The sequence below is a fragment of the Salmo salar genome, chromosome 09 (assembly GCF_965601325.2).
Source record: "Salmo salar chromosome 09, fSalSal1, whole genome shotgun sequence".
Lineage (NCBI taxonomy): Eukaryota > Metazoa > Chordata > Actinopteri > Salmoniformes > Salmonidae > Salmo > Salmo salar.
The window spans coordinates 118,899,615-118,918,901 of NC_138299.1; the positions used below are offsets into that span (position 1 = coordinate 118,899,615).

General features: G+C 43.2%; 1 protein-coding gene across 1 annotated transcript; it reads right to left on the minus strand.

Annotated features, from left to right (window-relative positions):
- Positions 1–3,406: 3,406 nt before the first annotated feature.
- Positions 3,407–19,129, minus strand: LOC106612428 (Na(+)/H(+) exchange regulatory cofactor NHE-RF3-like). Its single transcript, XM_014213541.3, has 10 exons — positions 19,003–19,129; positions 7,907–7,934; positions 7,675–7,736; positions 7,290–7,501; positions 6,686–6,887; positions 5,240–5,376; positions 4,892–5,099; positions 4,441–4,637; positions 3,716–4,295; positions 3,407–3,610 (listed from the first exon to the last, which is right to left on the minus strand). The coding sequence occupies exons 1-9, from the start codon at positions 19,025–19,027 to the stop codon at positions 4,095–4,097; spliced, it is 1,272 nt and encodes a 423-aa protein (XP_014069016.2). The 5' UTR covers positions 19,028–19,129; the 3' UTR covers positions 3,407–3,610; positions 3,716–4,094.
- Positions 19,130–19,287: the final 158 nt, after the last annotated feature.

The window sequence follows — 19,287 nt, forward strand, 5'->3', positions numbered from 1 at the left end:
AATGGGAACCAAAAATAGTTTGGCAGAAAACGATGATAATGGAATACTTCTTCCTACCCTGGGAGACGGAAGGTCACAGGGAAACCCCTCTGCTCTAGTGGAACCCGGGTTGGGACGCACCATTGAAGCTGGTGCCCCTCCCGGCTGCAATAGGGACAGCTGTCTACGGCTAGGCCGCTCTGCCGCTGAGATGTGTGTGGCCCCTAACTCCATGGGTTCAGGCTCTGCCTCAGAACAGCCAAAGGAGGGAGGTGAGTGGCGAGGTGGACACCGACGCTCCCGAAGAAGGTTATCCAGACAGATGGCCATCACGATGAGAGCATCCAAGGATATATTGTCATCCCAACGCCGTCTGGACCTCCTCACGCAGTCCACTGTGGAATAGAGTGTGGAGCACCAGCTTATTCCATCCACTGGAGGAGGAAGCCATGGCATTCCGATGGAGTGCCATCATACTTCTCCAGAAGGGACAGTCGGGCATCGCTGACCTGGGCGGATGGCTGGGTGACTGGCTCACTGTGACGACCCGTGGTAGGAGACCCTCTATCAGAGGTATGGAGAACCTCGCTGGTGGTGTGAAGAACCTCCTTCATGGTCGTACCCAGTAGAGCCAGCTGGTCGTGGTGTTGGTGGAGTAGATGACCCTGTTCCTCGACCGTCTGGAAGATGGTGTAATCGTCTGCTGCTTCCATAATTTCTGAGGCAGTATTCTGTAATGTATACACAGATTCAGGAAGCAGGTGCAGAAGGTTTAATAATAATAAAGACGAACATACAAAACAGGAGACGCTTAGTGAATGTAATTGAAACCAATACTGCCTGATGACTGAGGCTACAGAGGGCTATATGAAGGGAGCGTAATCAGTGTGGTGATGAAGTCCAGGTGTGCTTAACGATGAGGGGCAGGTGTGCGCAATGATGGTTGCCAGGTGCACGCAATGTGGGTTGCCAGGACCACTGGTTAGTAGACCGCCAACGTCGAGAGCCGGAGGGAGCAGGAGTGACAATAACATACATTTTAGAACTTGAACGCGCATGCGCGGGCACACATAGGAGGTCCCGTGAAAAAACATGCCTGCCTATGGTGGAAATCAAAGGCCCGTCAACTGATTCGTTCTAGCGCCGGCCCTGTGCGTGTGTGTATTCCTATCAGTTATTGCACGATACAAAATTACCTGCACATTGTGTCACAGTAAAAGAGTGGCGCATTCTACTCAGGAGCACTTCTAGTTTCCAAATCCACAGAATTTACACCCAGAGGAGCATTGCTGCTCATTTGGCGGCCCTTATAGAGTGGCCCATCAGCATAAATCCAATAATTGTTTTGTACTTAAAGACTCATCTTCTTATGGGTGTTTCCCAGCAGTTTGTGATTTGTTAGTATTTTGTATCATGGGTGAGTTCTTGTCGCCTCCCGAGTGACGCAGTGGTCTAAGTCAGTGCTAGCTGTGCCACTAGAGATTCTGGGTTAGAGTCCAGGCCCTGTCGCCACCGGCCGCGACCGGGAGACCCATGGGGCGGCACACAATTGGCCCAGCGTCGGGTTAAGGGAGGGTTTGGCCGGCAGGGATGTCCTTATCCCATGGCGCACTAGCGACTCCTGTGGCGGGCCGGGTGCAGTGCACGCTGACACGGTTGCCAGGTGTACGGCATTTTCCCCGACACATTGGTGCGGCTGGCTTACGGGTTAAGTGGGCATTGTGTCAACAAGCAGTGCTGCTTCGTTGGGTTGTGTTTCAGAGGACTACGGCTATTGACCTTTGCCTCTCCCGAGTCCGTATGGGAGTTGCAGCGATGAGTCTAGACTGTAACTACCAATTGGATACCACGAAATTGGGGAGAAAAAAGGAAGTAAAAAATAAACACACAAAAAAAGTGAGTTCTTGTTCAAGCTGCGTTCTACCACACCTGATTCTACTAATTATATAGTAGAAACATGTATGCTAGAACTGGGCTCGAACAAAAGCTTGCACACCCTGTGGGTCCTTAAGAGCAGGTTGGACCAGCCTTGATTTAATAAGTACTAGTTCATACGTCTGATTATTGTAGGTTTGGCTTTAAATCGTTTTTTAAATACATTTCAGTGTAACTAGTTGAGTTATTGTTAATGATATATGTATTTCCAGGAGCTTGCCCGATTGTTTTAAACACGATCAGGGATCTCAGTTCCTTTTTCAGTTTCTCCAACATTGGCTTAAATTAGTTTCTGTGTTGTTTTTTTTCTTCCCTCCGGAAAATAGGTATTTCAAAGTAGCGTCAAATAAAAACTAGCATTGACATTATTTCTGTTTCCATGTGTCATTACTTTGTCTTTACTACATTACAACTTACCTTCATTTATGTTCATCAGCAACTCACTTAAGGAGCATGGCCAGCTCTATGCATTGAATAGCAGTTTTATGCAACTTTTCCACAGACTAAGGGTCACTATAATAGCAGAAGTTGTATACAGTGCAATATGTACAGTATGTTCAATGTAACACTGAACGCTACAAAAAAAAGGCACATTTCCATCATTATTTAGGATTTTAAACGGTCACTAGATGGTGTAGTTGTTCAAAGGGAAATGTTTTCATGAATATGTTTCTCTTAATCATGTTAATTTTCTTATATACGCTATATGACCAAAAGTATATGGACACCTGCTTGTCAAACATCTCATTCCAAAATCATGGGCATTAATATGGAGTTGGTCCCCCCTTTGCTGCTATAAAAGCCTCCACTCTTTTGGGAAGGCTTTTCACTAGATGTAACATTGCTGGGCAGAAATGAACTGACTTCTTGGAAAGGTGACATCCTATGACAGTGCGACATTGAAAGTCACTGAACTCTTCAGTATGGGCCATTCTACTGCCAATGTTTGTCTATGGAGATTGCATGGTGGTGTGCTCGATTGTGTACACCTGTCAGCACCGGATGTGGCTGAAATAGCCAAATCCACTCATTTGAAGTGGTGTCCTCATACTTTTGGTCATGTAGTGTACTGTACATTGAGCTAGTTTTATGCAATTGTATGGCTGTATGTCAAGTACTTAATGATAGATCTTTAAACTTTGTACACCTCCTTGAATCATCACATTTAGTTTATCTTGATTTCACCTTAGAATAAACCTAAACTTCATTATCCCTTTCTCACACACAAGTGACATCAAAAATTTAAACGGTGTGCAATCTACGATGCAAATCCTATTTCGCAAGAAGCAGGTCCTTAGCATAACTCTATCGGCATAGTCCTCAAATAGAAGACGATGTGTAGAGAAGGGATTAAATCCTCTGACATGTTTCAAATGGAAGCAGACTCACCATGGCTATGCCCCAAATGGCACCCTTTTCCCTACGTAGTGCAATACGTAGGGAAGATATAGACATCTATTTCAGCCCTTCTCTTTCAGGTTGCATTCAGAAGTAGAGGGAACAGCTTCATTTATTTAATCTTGCATTGTTTTGCAGTATTATCATTGGCACATGAATGAATGATTGCAGCTATGTTGTTGATAATGCTGTGCGAGTGCCAGGTCCTCCTCTGTTAGGTGAGATGTTGTCTTCATCATGACTTTGGTCACTTCTCAGCATTCCATCACAAGAAAGCATCAGTCGTTTTCTCTAAAACCTGCAACGCATTTGATTATTAAGTATTATTGATCTGTAGTTTCTGTATTAATAATTGTATCTGTCTTTGTGTGTGTGTGCATGAGTACATGTGAGTGTTCCTCACCTGAGTTCTGCGGAGTATGACCCCAGGAGTGAATGGAAGCCCACTCTGTTTGAGTCTCTCATACTCTGACCTCTCCACAACCAATAATTTCAAAGACGTCGCGCTCTTCTTTATCAGCCTCACAACGTCCTCAAGGTACTCATTCTCCACATTCTGGCCATTCACCTCCACAACTACATCCCCTTCCCTCAGTCCAGCCCTATGTCCTGAGCCCTTTACCACCACCTGCAGGACATAAGAAAACTGCAGTCATTACCGTGCCACTCATTTCTCATAGGAAACATCTTAACACCTGCCCTCGGTCATTATAACAATGCTTGTGGAAAACACAGCAGATCAATATCGGGAACTTTTGATTGATGAAAGCTGTTACTCATTACTACAACTTTGATTGGGAATTCTTCAAATTCCCAAAGCCTGATTCTTCTCTCTCGAGGACACAGACTCTTGGACAGGGAAGTGAGCCATGCTTGTTTTTACTCAGCCCATCCTGAATCTCAGTGCAAGGGGACTGTGTCTTCCTCATCCCCTCTCCTTTTGGCAGACTGTCCTCATGGAATAGCAGGGGAGATAGACCCAACTGCAGTAGGAAACAGAATAGACAGTGTTTTTGACCGGGAAGGTATTTTTAGTTGACACAATTCCTAAACAATCAATATTCTAACACCAGAACTCGCTTAACTTCTATTCTCCTGACTGCACATGGCCTCCGTCCGCTTACACACCTGCGTGTAGAAGTCTCTTCCGTGTATGGGTATGGTGGTGAGGCTAACCCGCTTGCCGCTCTTCCTCACTTTCCTGACAATATTCTCATGCTCCATGGACTCTGAAGGATGCCCATTGACTGCCAGCAGCAAGTCTCCATCCTGCATACCAGCCTCTTCTGCTGGACTCCCCACATCCACCTCACGGAGTAGGTGAGCTGGAATAGACAGCAACAAATGTAGCTCAGCTAGCAGGTATAATGCTTATTATTTGTTATAAGCATGTATGAGTCTTTCTAATGTCCTATTACAAGGTTTGTAGCATGTAGAGGATGTCTGCCTATGCAGCACATTTTCCACGGACTTAAAATAACTGTTATTAAGTCAGGATCATTAAGATATGACAATAAGAAATTATACGGTGGTCAAAGTAGGTGCTTGTAACATGGTCATGCATGCAACAAATTCTCACCATTACGACCCCCTGATGACAACCTCTCTTGTCGTAATAGGAAGCCGTATCCATCTGACCCCTGGACCAGATGCATCGTTTTGGGTCTGTGTGGCAGATTGTGAGAGCCAGCCATGATAGGCAAGATGGGCAGTTTCCGCCGGATGTAGCTCGCTTCACTTTCTCTGTTGATGACTAGGACGGTCACATAGATGCTACATTTCTTCACCTGAGCAGCACAAATAGCTAAACGTGAGGGAGAAGTGAGGAACATGCTTGCACGTGCACACACACAGACATACTAAGACGCATACAGAGACACACACATCTGCCAAGAGACTTTCTGAGAAGGAGGGTCTGTATGCTTACCATTTTACTGATAGCTGAATGGGTGAGCGTTGATACCATGGCACCGTTGATCCACACCAGTCTATCTCCACTACGCACCCCTGCCCTCCCTGCAGGGCCCTCACTTACTGTGCTCAACATGTATCGACCCTTCTGACCTGGAGAGATACAAACAGACACAATCAAACACCTTCACTGAGATCCTCTCGTCGGTAATCAAATATAATTTGTCACATGCGCCGAATACAACAGGTGTAGACTGTACCGTGAAATGCTTACTTATGAGCCCTTTCTCAACAAAGCAGAGTTAAAAAGTATGAAAAAATTATCAAATAATAAAAATATAAAATTGTAACACAATATACACTACCGACAACGCTTTGAAGAATCCTTTTTGATTCCAGGTAGAACACTTTTGGTTCCAGGTGGAACCCTTGACACAGAGGGTTCTTGATAAGGGAATTTATATGTTTAAGGTAATGACTAAAGAATTCCACCCTGAAGCGTAATTGATGGATTGTGTAACATATATAATGAATAATTAGAATGATAAACTTCAGTCCAATAAGGTTTGGTCGAGACAAGTACAAATGTGTGTCTGTATCTTAAGAAAACACAGAGAACAATTAAACTATTCATGACCTGACCTGGTTAGAACTCTGAGAAACTTATGGCAGGAAAGGGAGTCCCTTCAAGGTCCCTCTAATCTCGGGGGGATGGAACTGCCAGCTTTGTAGTGATAAACGAGTGGTGAGAACTATGGGAAAGATACATCCCACCTACTGTTTGTGTGTATGTATGTGCGTGTAGTAAGTAGGGAGGGAGTGAGTTATTAAATGGCATGTCTTTGTATTATGGACTTTAGAACGTTCTCGTGAATAAACTTTACGGACCTTTTGCATAAGCTGAGTCTTTGCCTAATTATTATTAAACCCAGGGTCTTACAAACCTCGGGGATTAGTCAAAGCTTAAATAATTGTTAATTATAATCATTGGGATGGAAAATTCTCATGACAGTTCTACATGGAACCCAAAGGGATTCTACCTGGAACCAAAAAGGGTTCTATGGGGATAGCCGAAGATCCCTTTTGGAACCCTGTTTTCTAAAATTGAAGTCAAGATGCTCTCAACAGTGCATCTGAGGGCCCATGCCAAATCTTTTCAGCCTCATAATCATACTATGCAGGCCTAAACATTTATATTAACTCTGCACAAGATTTTGAAATTGAAAAGATGAAAAAGATGCCAGCGTTTGATTGAGTGGCAAACATCACCATCTCTCGACCGTCTCTCGACTAACCCTAACCCTATATCAACATAGAGACCTGGGTTGAATTCTATAGTCCACCGTTTCTCAAATTTGACTCCACCCTTATCGGCCTCACCATCTCCCCGTCTCTCCTTCCTACTGTCTAGCAAATTATCTGCCAAAAATGATTACGGAATGAATAACTCGTTGCTACCTTTAAATGGGGATGATGCTGATCCCCAGACCTAAGACAGAGTCTCTGGTGATGTGACACAACCTGGGCCGGGAACACATCTCCCCTCGGTAAGCCCTGGTCAGAGCCTGGAGGTCCAGTCCATGGGCCAGCGCCTCCTTATACTCCTCCCCCTTCAGAACCAGCAGGAACAGCTGCAGCCCACACGCCTGGATCCTCTGCACCACCTGTCAATCAGAGCAGAACATGCTGCAGCTAAGAAACAAAGACTCTGTTTAGACCAAGTAGGTAAGCCTTGTCCGAGCCAGAACAGCCCATAGGGCAGGAGCCTGTTTATGTAGCGCAGGGCAGCTTGATGAGCATGTACACCCCCTGGACAGAACGCTAGTCTTTCACATTGAAGCCACATATTGTACATTTTGAACAATGTGGCTCATTTTCAAATGAAAGCGAGGCAGAGGACACCGTTGGAGACCTTGTAAGAGAAGAGGTTCTCTCAGGTCTCTTAAAGTCTGGTTCTGCCCCACGTGATGAATTAGACCCACATTACATACATAATTACATACACAAAGCTTTAACAAACGTGTGCACAATGATTCCACTTTCATAACGGGACGTCTGGTTCTCACCCTGGGGAACTCCATGTCGTCGACAAAGTCTTCATTGACCTCCAGCACACGGTCCCCGTCCTTGAGCCCACTGAGCTCTGCAGGACTCCAAGGATCCACCTGGTGGACAACATAGCCCCGGCAGCTCCTCTCCATACGCAGATGGAAGCCAAAACTCTGGCCCTCCTTGCACTTTATCTGGCACAGGTGGGGTACCAGACTCGGGTCTGGCTCTGGAGGGCAAGACAAAACACTGCCATTGACATAGGATGGGCATTGTGCGTGGACACCTAAAGAAGTCTGGCTTATCTTGATTATATGATTGATGAACTAATGTTAATCAGACCATCTTCCATGCATTGGAAAATGATGGATCATTTTGGATCTGTTCGTTCTCAAACCTTACCAGGGTCCTCCGAGATGACTAAAGCTGGATTGTCAATCCCCTCTTTCGGATTGAAGGTGAATCTTCGAGTGAGGTAAATGAAAAAGTCCAAGTTGAAACATGAAGTGGCATTAAGGATGCCCAAAATGTGTAATAATGACAAATTCGCTAATGTCCTATTTTGTATTATGCACGTTGTCTTTAGTCCAATTTGTAGCCATCAAAACACAAAAACTATGATCACTCCTCTTACCGTGGAAATTCCATTGCATCCTCAAGACCTAGAATGACAGAAAAAAGATAATGACAAAAATCATTCAAGTTTATTTTCTCTGCGGTAATGATTCCAGGAATTACCTGTATGTCCTTGATCCAAACATCCAGGTTACTCATCTCCAACTGAGATACAGTGCCTTCAGAAAGCACTCACACCCCTTGACTTTTTCCACATTTTGTTGTGTTACAGCCTAAATTTAAAATTGATAAAATAAATAAAAAATATCACTGGCCTACTTACATTACCCCATACAGTCGTGGCCAAATGTTTTGAGAATGACAAAAATATACATTTTCACAAAGTCTGCTGCCTCAGTTTGTATGATGGCAATTTGCATATACTCCAGAATGTTATGAAGAGTGATCAGATGAATTGCAATTAATTGCAAAGTCCCTTTTTGCCATGCAAATGAACTGAATCCCCCAAAAAGATTTCCACTGCATTTCAGCCCTGCCACAAAAGGACCAGCTGACATCATGTCAGTGATTCTCTCCTTAACACAGGTGTGAGTGTTGACGAGGACAAGGCTGGAGATCACTCTGTCATGCTAATTGAGTTCGAATAACAGACTGGAAGCTTCAAAAGGAGGGTGGTGCTTGGAATCATTGTTCTTCCTCTGTCAACCATGGTTACCTGCAAGGAAACACGTGCCGTTATCATTGCTTTGCACAAAAAGGGCTTCACAGGCAAGGATATTGCTGCCAGTAAGATTGCACCTAAATCAACCATTTATCGGATCATCAAGAACTTCAAGGAGAGCGGTTCAATTGTTGTGAAGAAGACTTCAGGGCGCCCAAGAAAGTCCAGCAAGCGCCAGGACCGTCTACTAAAGTTGATTCAGCTGTGGGATCAGGGCACCACCAGTACAGAGCTTGCTCAGGAATGGCAGCAGACAGGTGTGAGTGCATCTGCACGCACAGTGAGGCGAAGACTTTTGGAGGATGGCCTGGTGTCAAGAAGGGCAGCAAAGAAGCCCCTTCTCTCCAGGAAAAACATCAGGGACAGACTGATATTCTGCTAAATGTACCGGGATTGGACTGCTGAGCACTGGGGTAAAGTCATTTTCTCTGATGAATCCCCTTTCCGGTTGTTTGGGGCATCCGGAAAAATGCTTGTCCGGATAAGACAAAGTGAGCGCTACCATCAGTCCTGTGTCATGTCAATAGTAAAGCATCCTGAGACCATTCATGTGTGGGGTTGCTTCTCAGCCAAGGGAGTGGGCTCTCTCACAATTTTGCCTAAGAACACCATCATGAATAAAGAATGGTACCAACACATCCTCCGAGAGCAACTTCTCCCAACTATCCAGGAACAGTTTTGTGACGAACAATGCCTTTTCCAGCATGATGGAGCACCTTGCCATAAGGCAAAAGTGATAACTAAGTGGTTCGGGGGACAAAACATCAATATTTTGGGTCCATGGCCAGGAAACTCCCCAGACCTTAATCCCATTGAGAACTTGTGGTAAATCCTCAAGAGGCGGGTGGACAAACAAAACCCCACAAATTCTGAAAAACTCCAAGCATTGATTATTTTATTAATTTATTTTACCTTTATTTAACCAGGTAGGCAAGTTGAGAACAAGTTCTCATTTACAATTGCGACCTGGCCAAGATAAAGGATAGCAGTTACACATGGAGTAAAACAAACATACAGTCAATAATACAGTAGAAAAATAAGTCTATATACAATGTGAGGAAATGAGGTGAGATAAGGGAGATAAAGGCAAAAAAGGCCATGGTGGAAAAGTAAATACAATATAGCAAGTAAAACACTGGAATGGTAGATTTGTAGTGGAAGAAAGTGCAAAGTAGAAATAGAAATAATGTGGTGCAAAGGAGCAAAATAAATAAATAAATACAGTAGGGGAAGAGGTAGTTGTTTGGGATAAATTATAGATGGGCTATGTACAGGTGCAGTGATCTGTGAATTATGCAAGACTAGGCTGCCATCAGTCAGGATGTGGCCCAGAAGTTAATTGACAGCATGCCATGGCGGATTGCAGAGGTCTTGAAAAAGAAGGGTCAACACTGAAAATATTGACTCTTTGTATCAACTTCATGTAATTGTCAATAAAAGCCTTTGACACTTATGAAATGCTTGTAATTATACTTCAGTATTCCATAGTAATGTCTGACAAAAATATCGAAAGACACTGAAGCAGCAAACGTTGTGGAAATTAATATTTGTGTCATTCTCAAAACTTTTGGCCACGACTGTAATGTCAAAGTGGAATTATGTATTTTTTTTTGCACATTTTTACAAATTAACAAAAGGTGAAAAGCTGAAATGTCTTAACCTCTCTTGGGTAGGGGGCGGTATTTTGACGTCCGGATGAAAAGCGTGCCCGTAGTAAACTGCCTGCTACTCAGGCCCAGAAGCTAAGATTTGCATATTATTAGTAGATTTGCATAGAAAACACTCTGAAGTTTCTAAAACTGTTTGAATGATGTCTGTGAGTTTTACAGAACTCATATGGCAGGCAAAAACCTGAGAAAGAATCCAACCAGGAAGTGTGGAAATCTGAGGTTTGTAGTTTTTCAAGTGATTTCCTATCTAATATACAGTGTCTGTGGGGTCATTTTTCACTTCCTAAGGCTTCCACTAGATGTCAACAGTCTTTAGAACCTTGTTTCATGCTTCTACTGTGAATGGGGAGAGAATAAGAGCTCTTGGAATCAGATGACTGAGAAAATGACATGAGCTATTTACTCTATTTACTCCCGTGAGAGTTAGGTGTGTTCCTTTTCATTTCTGAAGACAAAGGAATCGTCCGGTTAGAATATTATGGAATATTTATGATAAAAACATCCTAAAGATTGATTCTATACATCGTTTTACATGTTTCTACGAACTGTAATATAACTTTTTTGACTTTGTCTGATCTTACTGCGCGAGCACAGTGCATTTGGATTACTCGGCTGAACGCGCGAACAAAAAGGAGATATTTGGACATAAATATGGACTTTATCGAATCAAAACAAACATTTATTGTGGAACTGGGATTCCTGGGAGTGCATTCTGATGAAGATCATCAAAGGTAAGTGAATATTTATAACGCTATTTGTGAATTCTGTTGACTCCAAAAGGGCGGGTACCTGTATGGCTTGTTTTGATATCTGAGCGCTGTACTCAGATTATTGCAAAGTTTGCTTTTGCCGTAAAGCTTTTTTGAAATCTGACACAGCGGTTGCATTAAGGACAAGTTTATCTATAATTCTGTGCATAACACTTGTATCTTTTATCAAAGTTTATGATAAGTATTTCTGTAAATTGATGTGCTCATTCACCGGAAGTTTTGGAGGCAAAACTTTTCTGAACATTACACGCCAATGTAAAATGTTTTTTTTTGGATATAAATATGAACTTTATCAAGCAAAACATACATGTATTGTGTAACATGACGTCCTATGAGTGCCATCTGATGAAGATCATCAAAGGTTAGTGATTCATTTTAGCTGTATTTCTGGTTTTTGTGACGCCTCTCCTTGCTTGGAAAATGGCTGTGTGGTTTTTCTTGTCTAGGTGCTGTCCTTACATAATCTAATGCTATGCTTTCACCATAAAGCCTTTTTGAAATCGGACACTGGTTGGATTAATGAGAAGATTATCTTTAAAATGGTGTATAATACTTGTATGTGTTAGAAATTTGAATCATGAGATTTTTGTTGTTTTGAATTTGGCGCTCTGCTATTTCACTGGCTGTTGGCGAGGTGGGACGCTACCGTCCCACATACCCCAGAGAGGGTTTTAAGTCAATAAGTATTCACCCCTTTGATATGGCAAACCTAAATAGGTTTCGGAGTGAATAATTGCTTAACAAGTCAAATAATATGTTGCATGGACTCACTCTGGTTGCAATAATAGTGTTCAACATGATTTTTGAATGACTACCTCATCTCTGTACCCCACACATGCAATTATTTGTAAGGTCAGAGAGTTTCAGATTTTTGCAATGTCACATAGATGGAAAAAAGCTATCCTTGAAATAGTCTTGATATGTTCGTCAAAAGAGAGATCAGGGTCCAGAGTAACGCCGAGGTCCTTCAGTTTTATTTGTTATGACTGTACGTTTGTATGTTTGGTGTTCAGAACTGGAATAAGTTGTGTTTCCGGTCACAACTTGCAGACTTGTTTACGCTGCTGTGCGTTTTTGTTGCCGATCTTACTTTGATACCTGACGGTTTTTTACTTTTTCATTACCGTATATTTTTACTTTTTCCCTCACTCAACTTTTTTCATTCAACTTTTTCACCCCGGAGGTTTTATCTGGACATGGTTCGTCAGGACTTCAAACAGCCGAAGCTAAGTAACATTAACATGATGCCTTCTAATTGCAGTCGTTGTACTTATAATATACAGGAGAACGATCGCCTTACGGCAAGGATAGCTGTGCTGCAAGCCCAGCTTCAGACGCGATCGTTAGGCAAGGGTAATTTCAGTGTAGGAAAGGATGAAACAGCGTCTGTGCCACCAGTAAGTACAGATAGTAACGTTAGTATAAACCCCCTCGCACGGTCCCCGCAGCCGGACATCTTTCTCATGGCTTCTGGAGGGAAACGCTGTAGGAATGCTCAACCGGTGTCGCTTATTCAGCCGACAGAAACTTTCAACCGGTTCTCCCCATTAAGCGAGTCGGAGTCGGAGGCCGAGACTTCTCTGGTCTCTACTCCTCCCGTTGTGGGGTCTGAGACGCCGACGGCTCCCACCATTAGCTCTGACAAATTGAAAACCCTAGTCATTGGCGACTCCATTACCCGCAGTATTAGACTTAAAACTAATCATCCAGCGATCATACACTGTTTACCAGGGGGCAGGGCTACCGACGTTAAGGCTAATCTAAAGACGGTGCTGGCTAAAGCTAAAACTGGCGAGTGTAGAGAGTATAGAGATATTGTTATCCACGTCGGCACCAACGATGTTAGGATGAAACAGTCAGAGGTCACCAAGCGCAACATAGCTTCAGCGTGTAAATCAGCTAGAAAGATGTGTCGGCATCGATTAATTGTCTCTGGCCCCCTCCCAGTTAGGGGGAGTGATGAGCTCTACAGCAGAGTCTCACAACTCAATCGCTGGTTGAAAACTGTTTTCTGCCCCTCCCAAAAGATAGAATTTGTAGATAATTGGCCCTCTGTGGGTGAGTCCCAGAAAAACAGGACCAAGCCTGGCCTGTTGAGGAGTGACGGACTCCATCCTAGCTGGAGGGGTGCTCTCATCTTATCTACGAACATAGACAGGGCTCTAACTCCTCTAGCTCCACAATGAAATAGGGTGCAGGCCAGGCAGCAGGCTGTTAGCCAGCCTGCCAGCTTAGTGGAGTCTGCCACTAGCACAGTCAGTGTAGTCAGCTCAGCTTTCCCCATTGAGACCGTGTCTGTGCCTCGATCTAGGTTGGGCAAAATTAAAAATGGCGGTGTTCGCTTTAGCAATCTCACTAGTATAAAGACCTCCTCCATTCCTGCCATTATTGAAAGAGATTGTGATACCTCACATCTCAAAATTGGGTTACTTAATGTTAGATCCCTCACTTCCAAGGCAGTTATAGTCAATGAACTAATCACTGATAATAATCTTGATGTGATTGGCCTGACTGAAACATGGCTTAAGCCTGATGAATTTACTGTGTTAAATGAGGCCTCACCCCCAGGTTACATTAGTGACCATACCCCCCGTGCATCCGGCAAAGGCGGAGGTGTTGCTAACATTTACGATAGCAAATTTCAATTTACAAAAAAAAAAACAACAATGACGTTTTCGTCTTTTGAGCTTCTAGTCATGAAATCTATGCAGCCTACTCACTCACTTTTTATAGCTACTGTTTATAGGCCTCCTGGGCCATATGCAGTGTTCCTCACTGAGTTCCCTGAATTCCTATCGGATCTTGTAGTCATAGCAGATAATATTCTAATTTTTGGTGACTTTAACATTCACATGGAAAAGTCCACAGACCCACTCCAAAAGGCTTTCGGAGCCATCATCGACTCAGTGGGTTTTGTCCAACATGTCTCTGGACCTACTCACTGCCACAGTCATACTCTGGACCTAGTTTTGTCCCATGGAATAAATGTTGTGGATCTAAATGTTTTTCCTCATAATCCTGGACTATCGGACCACCATTTTATTACGTTTGCAATTGCAACAAATAATCTGCTCAGACCCCAACCAAGGAGCATTAAAAGTCGTGCTATAAATTCTCAGACAACCCAAAGATTCCTTGATGCCCTTCCAGACTGCCTCTGCCTACCCAAGGACGTCAGAGGACAAAAATCAGTTAACCACCTAACCGAGGAACTCAATTTAACCTTGCGCAATACCCTAGATGCAGTTGCACCCCTAAAAACTAAAAACATCTGTCATAAGAAACTAGCTCCCTGGTATACAGAAAATACACGAGCTCTGAAGCAAGCTTCCAGAAAATTGGAACGGAAATGGCGCCACACCAAACTGGAAGTCTTCCGACTAGCTTGGAAAGACAGTACCGTGCAGTATCGAAGAGCCCTTACTGCTGCTCGATCATCCTATTTTTCCAACTTAATTGAGGAAAATAAGAACAATCCGAAATTTCTTTTTGATACTGTCGCAAAGCTAACTAAAAAGCAGCCTTCGCAAATGGAGGATGGCTTTCACTTCAGCAGTAATAAATTTATGAACTTCTTTGAGGAAAAGATCATGATCATTAGAAAGCAAATTACAGACTCCTCTTTAAATCTGGGTATTCCTCCAAAGCTCCATTGTCCTGAGTCTGCACAACTCTGCCAGGACCTAGGATCAAGGGAGATACTAAAGTGTTTTAGTACTATATCTCTTGACGCAATGATGAAAATAATCATGGCCTCCAAACCCTCAAGCTGCATACTGGACCCTATTCCAACTAAACTACTGAAAGAGCTGCTTCCTGTGCTTGGCCCTCCTATGTTGAACATAATAAACGGCTCTCTATCCACCGGATGTGTACCAAGCTCACTAAAAGTGGCAGTAATAAAGCCTCTCTTGAAAAAGCCGAATCTTGATCCAGAAATTATAAAAAACTATCGGCCTATATCGAATCTTCCATTCCTCTCCAAAATTTTAGAAAAAGCTGTTGCACAGCAACTGACTGCCTTCCTGAAGACAAACAATGTATACGAAACGCTTCAGTCTGGTTTTAGACCCCATCATAGCACTGAGACTGCACTTGTGAAGGTGGTAAATGACCTTTTAATGACGTCAGACCGAGGCTCTGCATCTGTCCTCGTGCTCCTAGATCTTAGTGCCGCTTTTGATACCATCGATCACCACATTCTTTTGGAGAGATTGGAAACCCAAATTGGTCTACATGGACAAGTTCTGGCCTGGTTTAGATCTTATCTGTCGGAAAGATATCAGTTTGTCTCTGTGAATGGTTTGTCCTCTGACAAATCAATTGTAAATTTCGGTGTTCCTCAAGGTTCCGTTTTAGGACCACTATTGTTTTCACTATATATTTTACCTCTTGGGGATGTCATTCGAAAACATAAATGTTAAATTTCACTGCTATGCAGACGACACACAGCTGTACATTTCAATGAAACATGGTGAAGCCCCAAAATTGCCCTCGCTAGAAGCCTGTGTTTCAGACATAAAGAAGTGGATGGCTGCAAACTTTCTACTTTTAAACTCGGACAAAACAGAGATGCTTGTTCTAGGTCCCAAGAAACAAAGAGATCTTCTGTTGAATCTGACAATTAATCTGGATGGTTGTACAGTCGTCTCAAATAAAACTGTGAAGGACCTCGGCGTTACTCTGGACCCTGATCTCTCTTTTGAAGAACATATCAAGACTGTTTCAAGGACAGCTTTTTTCCATCTACGTAACATTGCAAAAATCAGACATTTTCTGTCCAAAAATGACGCAGAAAAATTAATCCATGCTTTTGTTACTTCTAGGCTGGACTACTGCAATGCTCTACTTTCCGGCTACCCGGATAAAGCACTAAATAAACTTCAGTTAGTGCTAAATACGGCTGCTAGAATCCTGACTAGAACCAAAAAATTTGATCATATTACTCCAGTGTTAGCCTCCCTACACTGGCTTCCTGTTAAGGCAAGGGCTGATTTCAAGGTTTTACTGCTAACCTACAAAGCATTACATGGGCTTGCTCCTACCTATCTTTCCGATTTGGTCCTGCCGTACATACCTACACGTACGCTACGGTCACAAGACGCAGGCCTCCTAATTGTCCCTAGAATTTCTAAGCAAACGGCTGGAGGTAGGGCTTTCTCCTATAGAGCTCCATTTTTATGGAATGGTCTGCCTACCAATGTGAGAGACGCAGACTCAGTCTCAACCTTTAAGTCTTTACTGAAGACTTATCTCTTCAGTAGGTCCTATGATTAAGTATAGTCTGGCCCAGGAGTGTGAAGGTGAACGGAAAGGCTGGAGCAACGAACCGCCCTTGCTGTCTCTGCCTTGCCGGTTCCCCTCTTTCCACTGGGATTCTCTGCCTCTAACCCTTTTACAGAGGCTGAGTCACTGGCCTACTGGTGTTCTTCCATGCCGTCCATGGGAGGGGTGCGTCACTTGAGTGGGTTGAGTCACTGACGTGGTCTTCCTGTCTGGGTTGGCGCCCCCCCCCTTGGGTTGTGCCATGGCGGAGATCGTTGTGGGCTATACTCGGCCTTGTCTTAGGACGGTAAGTTGGTGGTTGGAGACATCCCTCTAGTGGTGTGGGGGCTGTGCTTTGGCAAAGTGGGTGGGGTTATATCCTGCCTGTTTGGCCCTGTCCGGGGGTATCATCGGATGGGGCCACAGTGTCTTCTGATCCCTCCTGTCTCAGCCTCCAGTATTTATGCTGCAGTAGTTTATGTGTCGGGGGGCTAGGGTCAGTCTGTTACATCTGGAGTATTTCTCTTGTCTTATCCGGTGTCCTGTGTGTATTTAAATATGCTCTCTCTAATTCTCTCTTTCTCTCTTTCTGTCTTTCTCTCGGAGGACCTGAGCCCTAGGACCATGCCTCAGGACTACCTGGTATGATGACTCCTTGCTGTCCCCAGTCCACCTGGCCGTGCTGCTGCTCCAGTTTCAACTGTTCTGCCTGCGGCTATGGAACCCTGACCTGTTCACCGGACGTGCTTGTTGCACCCTCGACAACTACTATGATTATTATTATTTGACCATGCTGGTCATTTATGAACATTTTAACATTTTAACATTTTGACCATGTTCTGTTATAATATCCACCCTGCACAGCCAGAAGAGGACTGGCCACCCCTCATAGCCTGGTTCCTCTCTAGGTTTCTTCCTAGGTTTTTGGCCTTTCTAGGGAGTTTTTCCTAGGGAGTTTTTCCTAGCCACCGTGCTTCTTTCACATGCTTTGCTTGCTGTTTGGGGTTTTAGGCTGGGTTTCTGTACAGCACTTTGAGAATATCAGCTGATGTACGAAGGGCTATATAAAAATAAATTTGATTTGATTTGATTTGTACAACCATAAAGCAAAATCCTAGAGGAAAACCTGGTTAAATCAGCTTTCCACCAGACACTAGGAGATCTATTTACCTTTCAGCAGGACAATAACCTCAAATACAAGGCCAAATCTACACTGGAGTTGCTTACCAAGAAGATGTTTTGAGTGGCCGGGTTAGGTGTTGACTTAAATCTACTTGAAAATCTATGGCAAGACCTGAAAATGGTTGTCTAGCAATGATCAACAACCAATTTGACAGAGCTTTAAGAATTTTGAAAATAATCATATGCAAATGTTGCACAATCCAGTTGTGGAAAGCTCTTCTAGACTTACCCAGAAAGACTCACAGCTGTAATTACAAAGTATTGACTTTGGGTGTAAATTTTGGGTGTAAATTAGATATTTCTCTATTTTATTTTCAAAAATTGTGAAAATAATTTTAAAAACATGTCGTTATCAGCTATTGTGTGTAGATGGGTGAGAAGAAAACAAATATTGAATCTATTATGAATTCAGGCTGTAACACAACAAAATGTGGAAAAAGTCACGGGGTATGAATGCTTTCTGAAGGCACTGTATTTTCCCCCGGCCCTGTCCAGATGCATGAGCATCACTGGGCACAGTCACAGGTGATCATTAGCTCAAAGATTTCATTTGAGGACCAGTGTCCCAATATAGCATTTGATAGGCACAGTCAAGTCCATTCATTACTTATTACTGTAATGTCATTCTAAGGTTTGGCTCCATCTTTCATCATGAATATCCTAACCTGGCTTAGTGACTATTATTAGGAGATGGAGGATACTCACACACACGCCACAGCATGCCAGCCCTTATACAAGCATTTCTCATTTGTATGCAGAATTTATCCCTTCCCTTCCTGCTCGACTGTTGCACACACCATACACACACACTGACAACACATACCTACATTCAATTTCTTGGCAAGGAGAGGTCTGTGCAGAATGTCAGGTTGTTAGTGGTGATATCTGCAGTGTCATGTTCCCAGCTATCTGCTGACTGTCATTATTCTAGCTGTGGAGGGACCGGACAGCTTTTATCACAGGGCCTTTTATTAAAGGAATGCTGCCTTTTTTCCGTTCTCTATTTTCGGTAGACCTAGCATGGACTGCCCATGTTGTATGTTGACTATCAACATGCTTATTTTGGATACAGCAGTCAATGTAGGCTAGCACATTCATGCATGCTGATGGGGTTAGTGGTTCAGAATTCATTATTCATCCCCCCCAAACAAATCGCTCAAACGTATAATCCAGTAATTTTCATTTTAAAATCAAACTTGTTACTTCGTAAAAGGTAGAGACATTCATTTCCAGCACTTTCACATAACACAGGCTACCTTTTAATCACCAATGATTAAACACACTTTAGAACACACTCACACTGACTCAAAGAGAGAATGCATGTCAGAATATACCTATAGGCTATTGTAATGAAAAATGCTATTTGAATATACAAATCTCTTGTACTCATTCGATTTCTGAAGCAAGACCAGCCTAGTGAAGCGGAGAAGCACGTCTGTGTCTTAACAATGGAGACTGGTCTTGAGAAAAGGCTTTGTGCTAAAAGGTATATACATTATATTCTCTTGTCCGTGTTGTGACTAGACGTAGAAAAACAGACTCTTACCTGTGGTGTACTTCATGGCTTCCATCTGGACGTCTTCCTGGCTGCCTGAGGTTGTGTGGAGGATTCCTCTGTTTTGTCAGCATTTGAGACGGCAACTCCTTCTTCCTCCACCATAACACTAGGCCTCCTAGGCTTAATGTTTAGCTAACCTGTGATCAGACCTGGTAACCCATCACAGCACTAAACACTCCCCAGGATTCGTAGATAAGTGTTATCATACAATGGTTTACAAGCTTGAACAACTGAGTCGATACCAACAAGTTGAATGTATTGACTATACTGTCA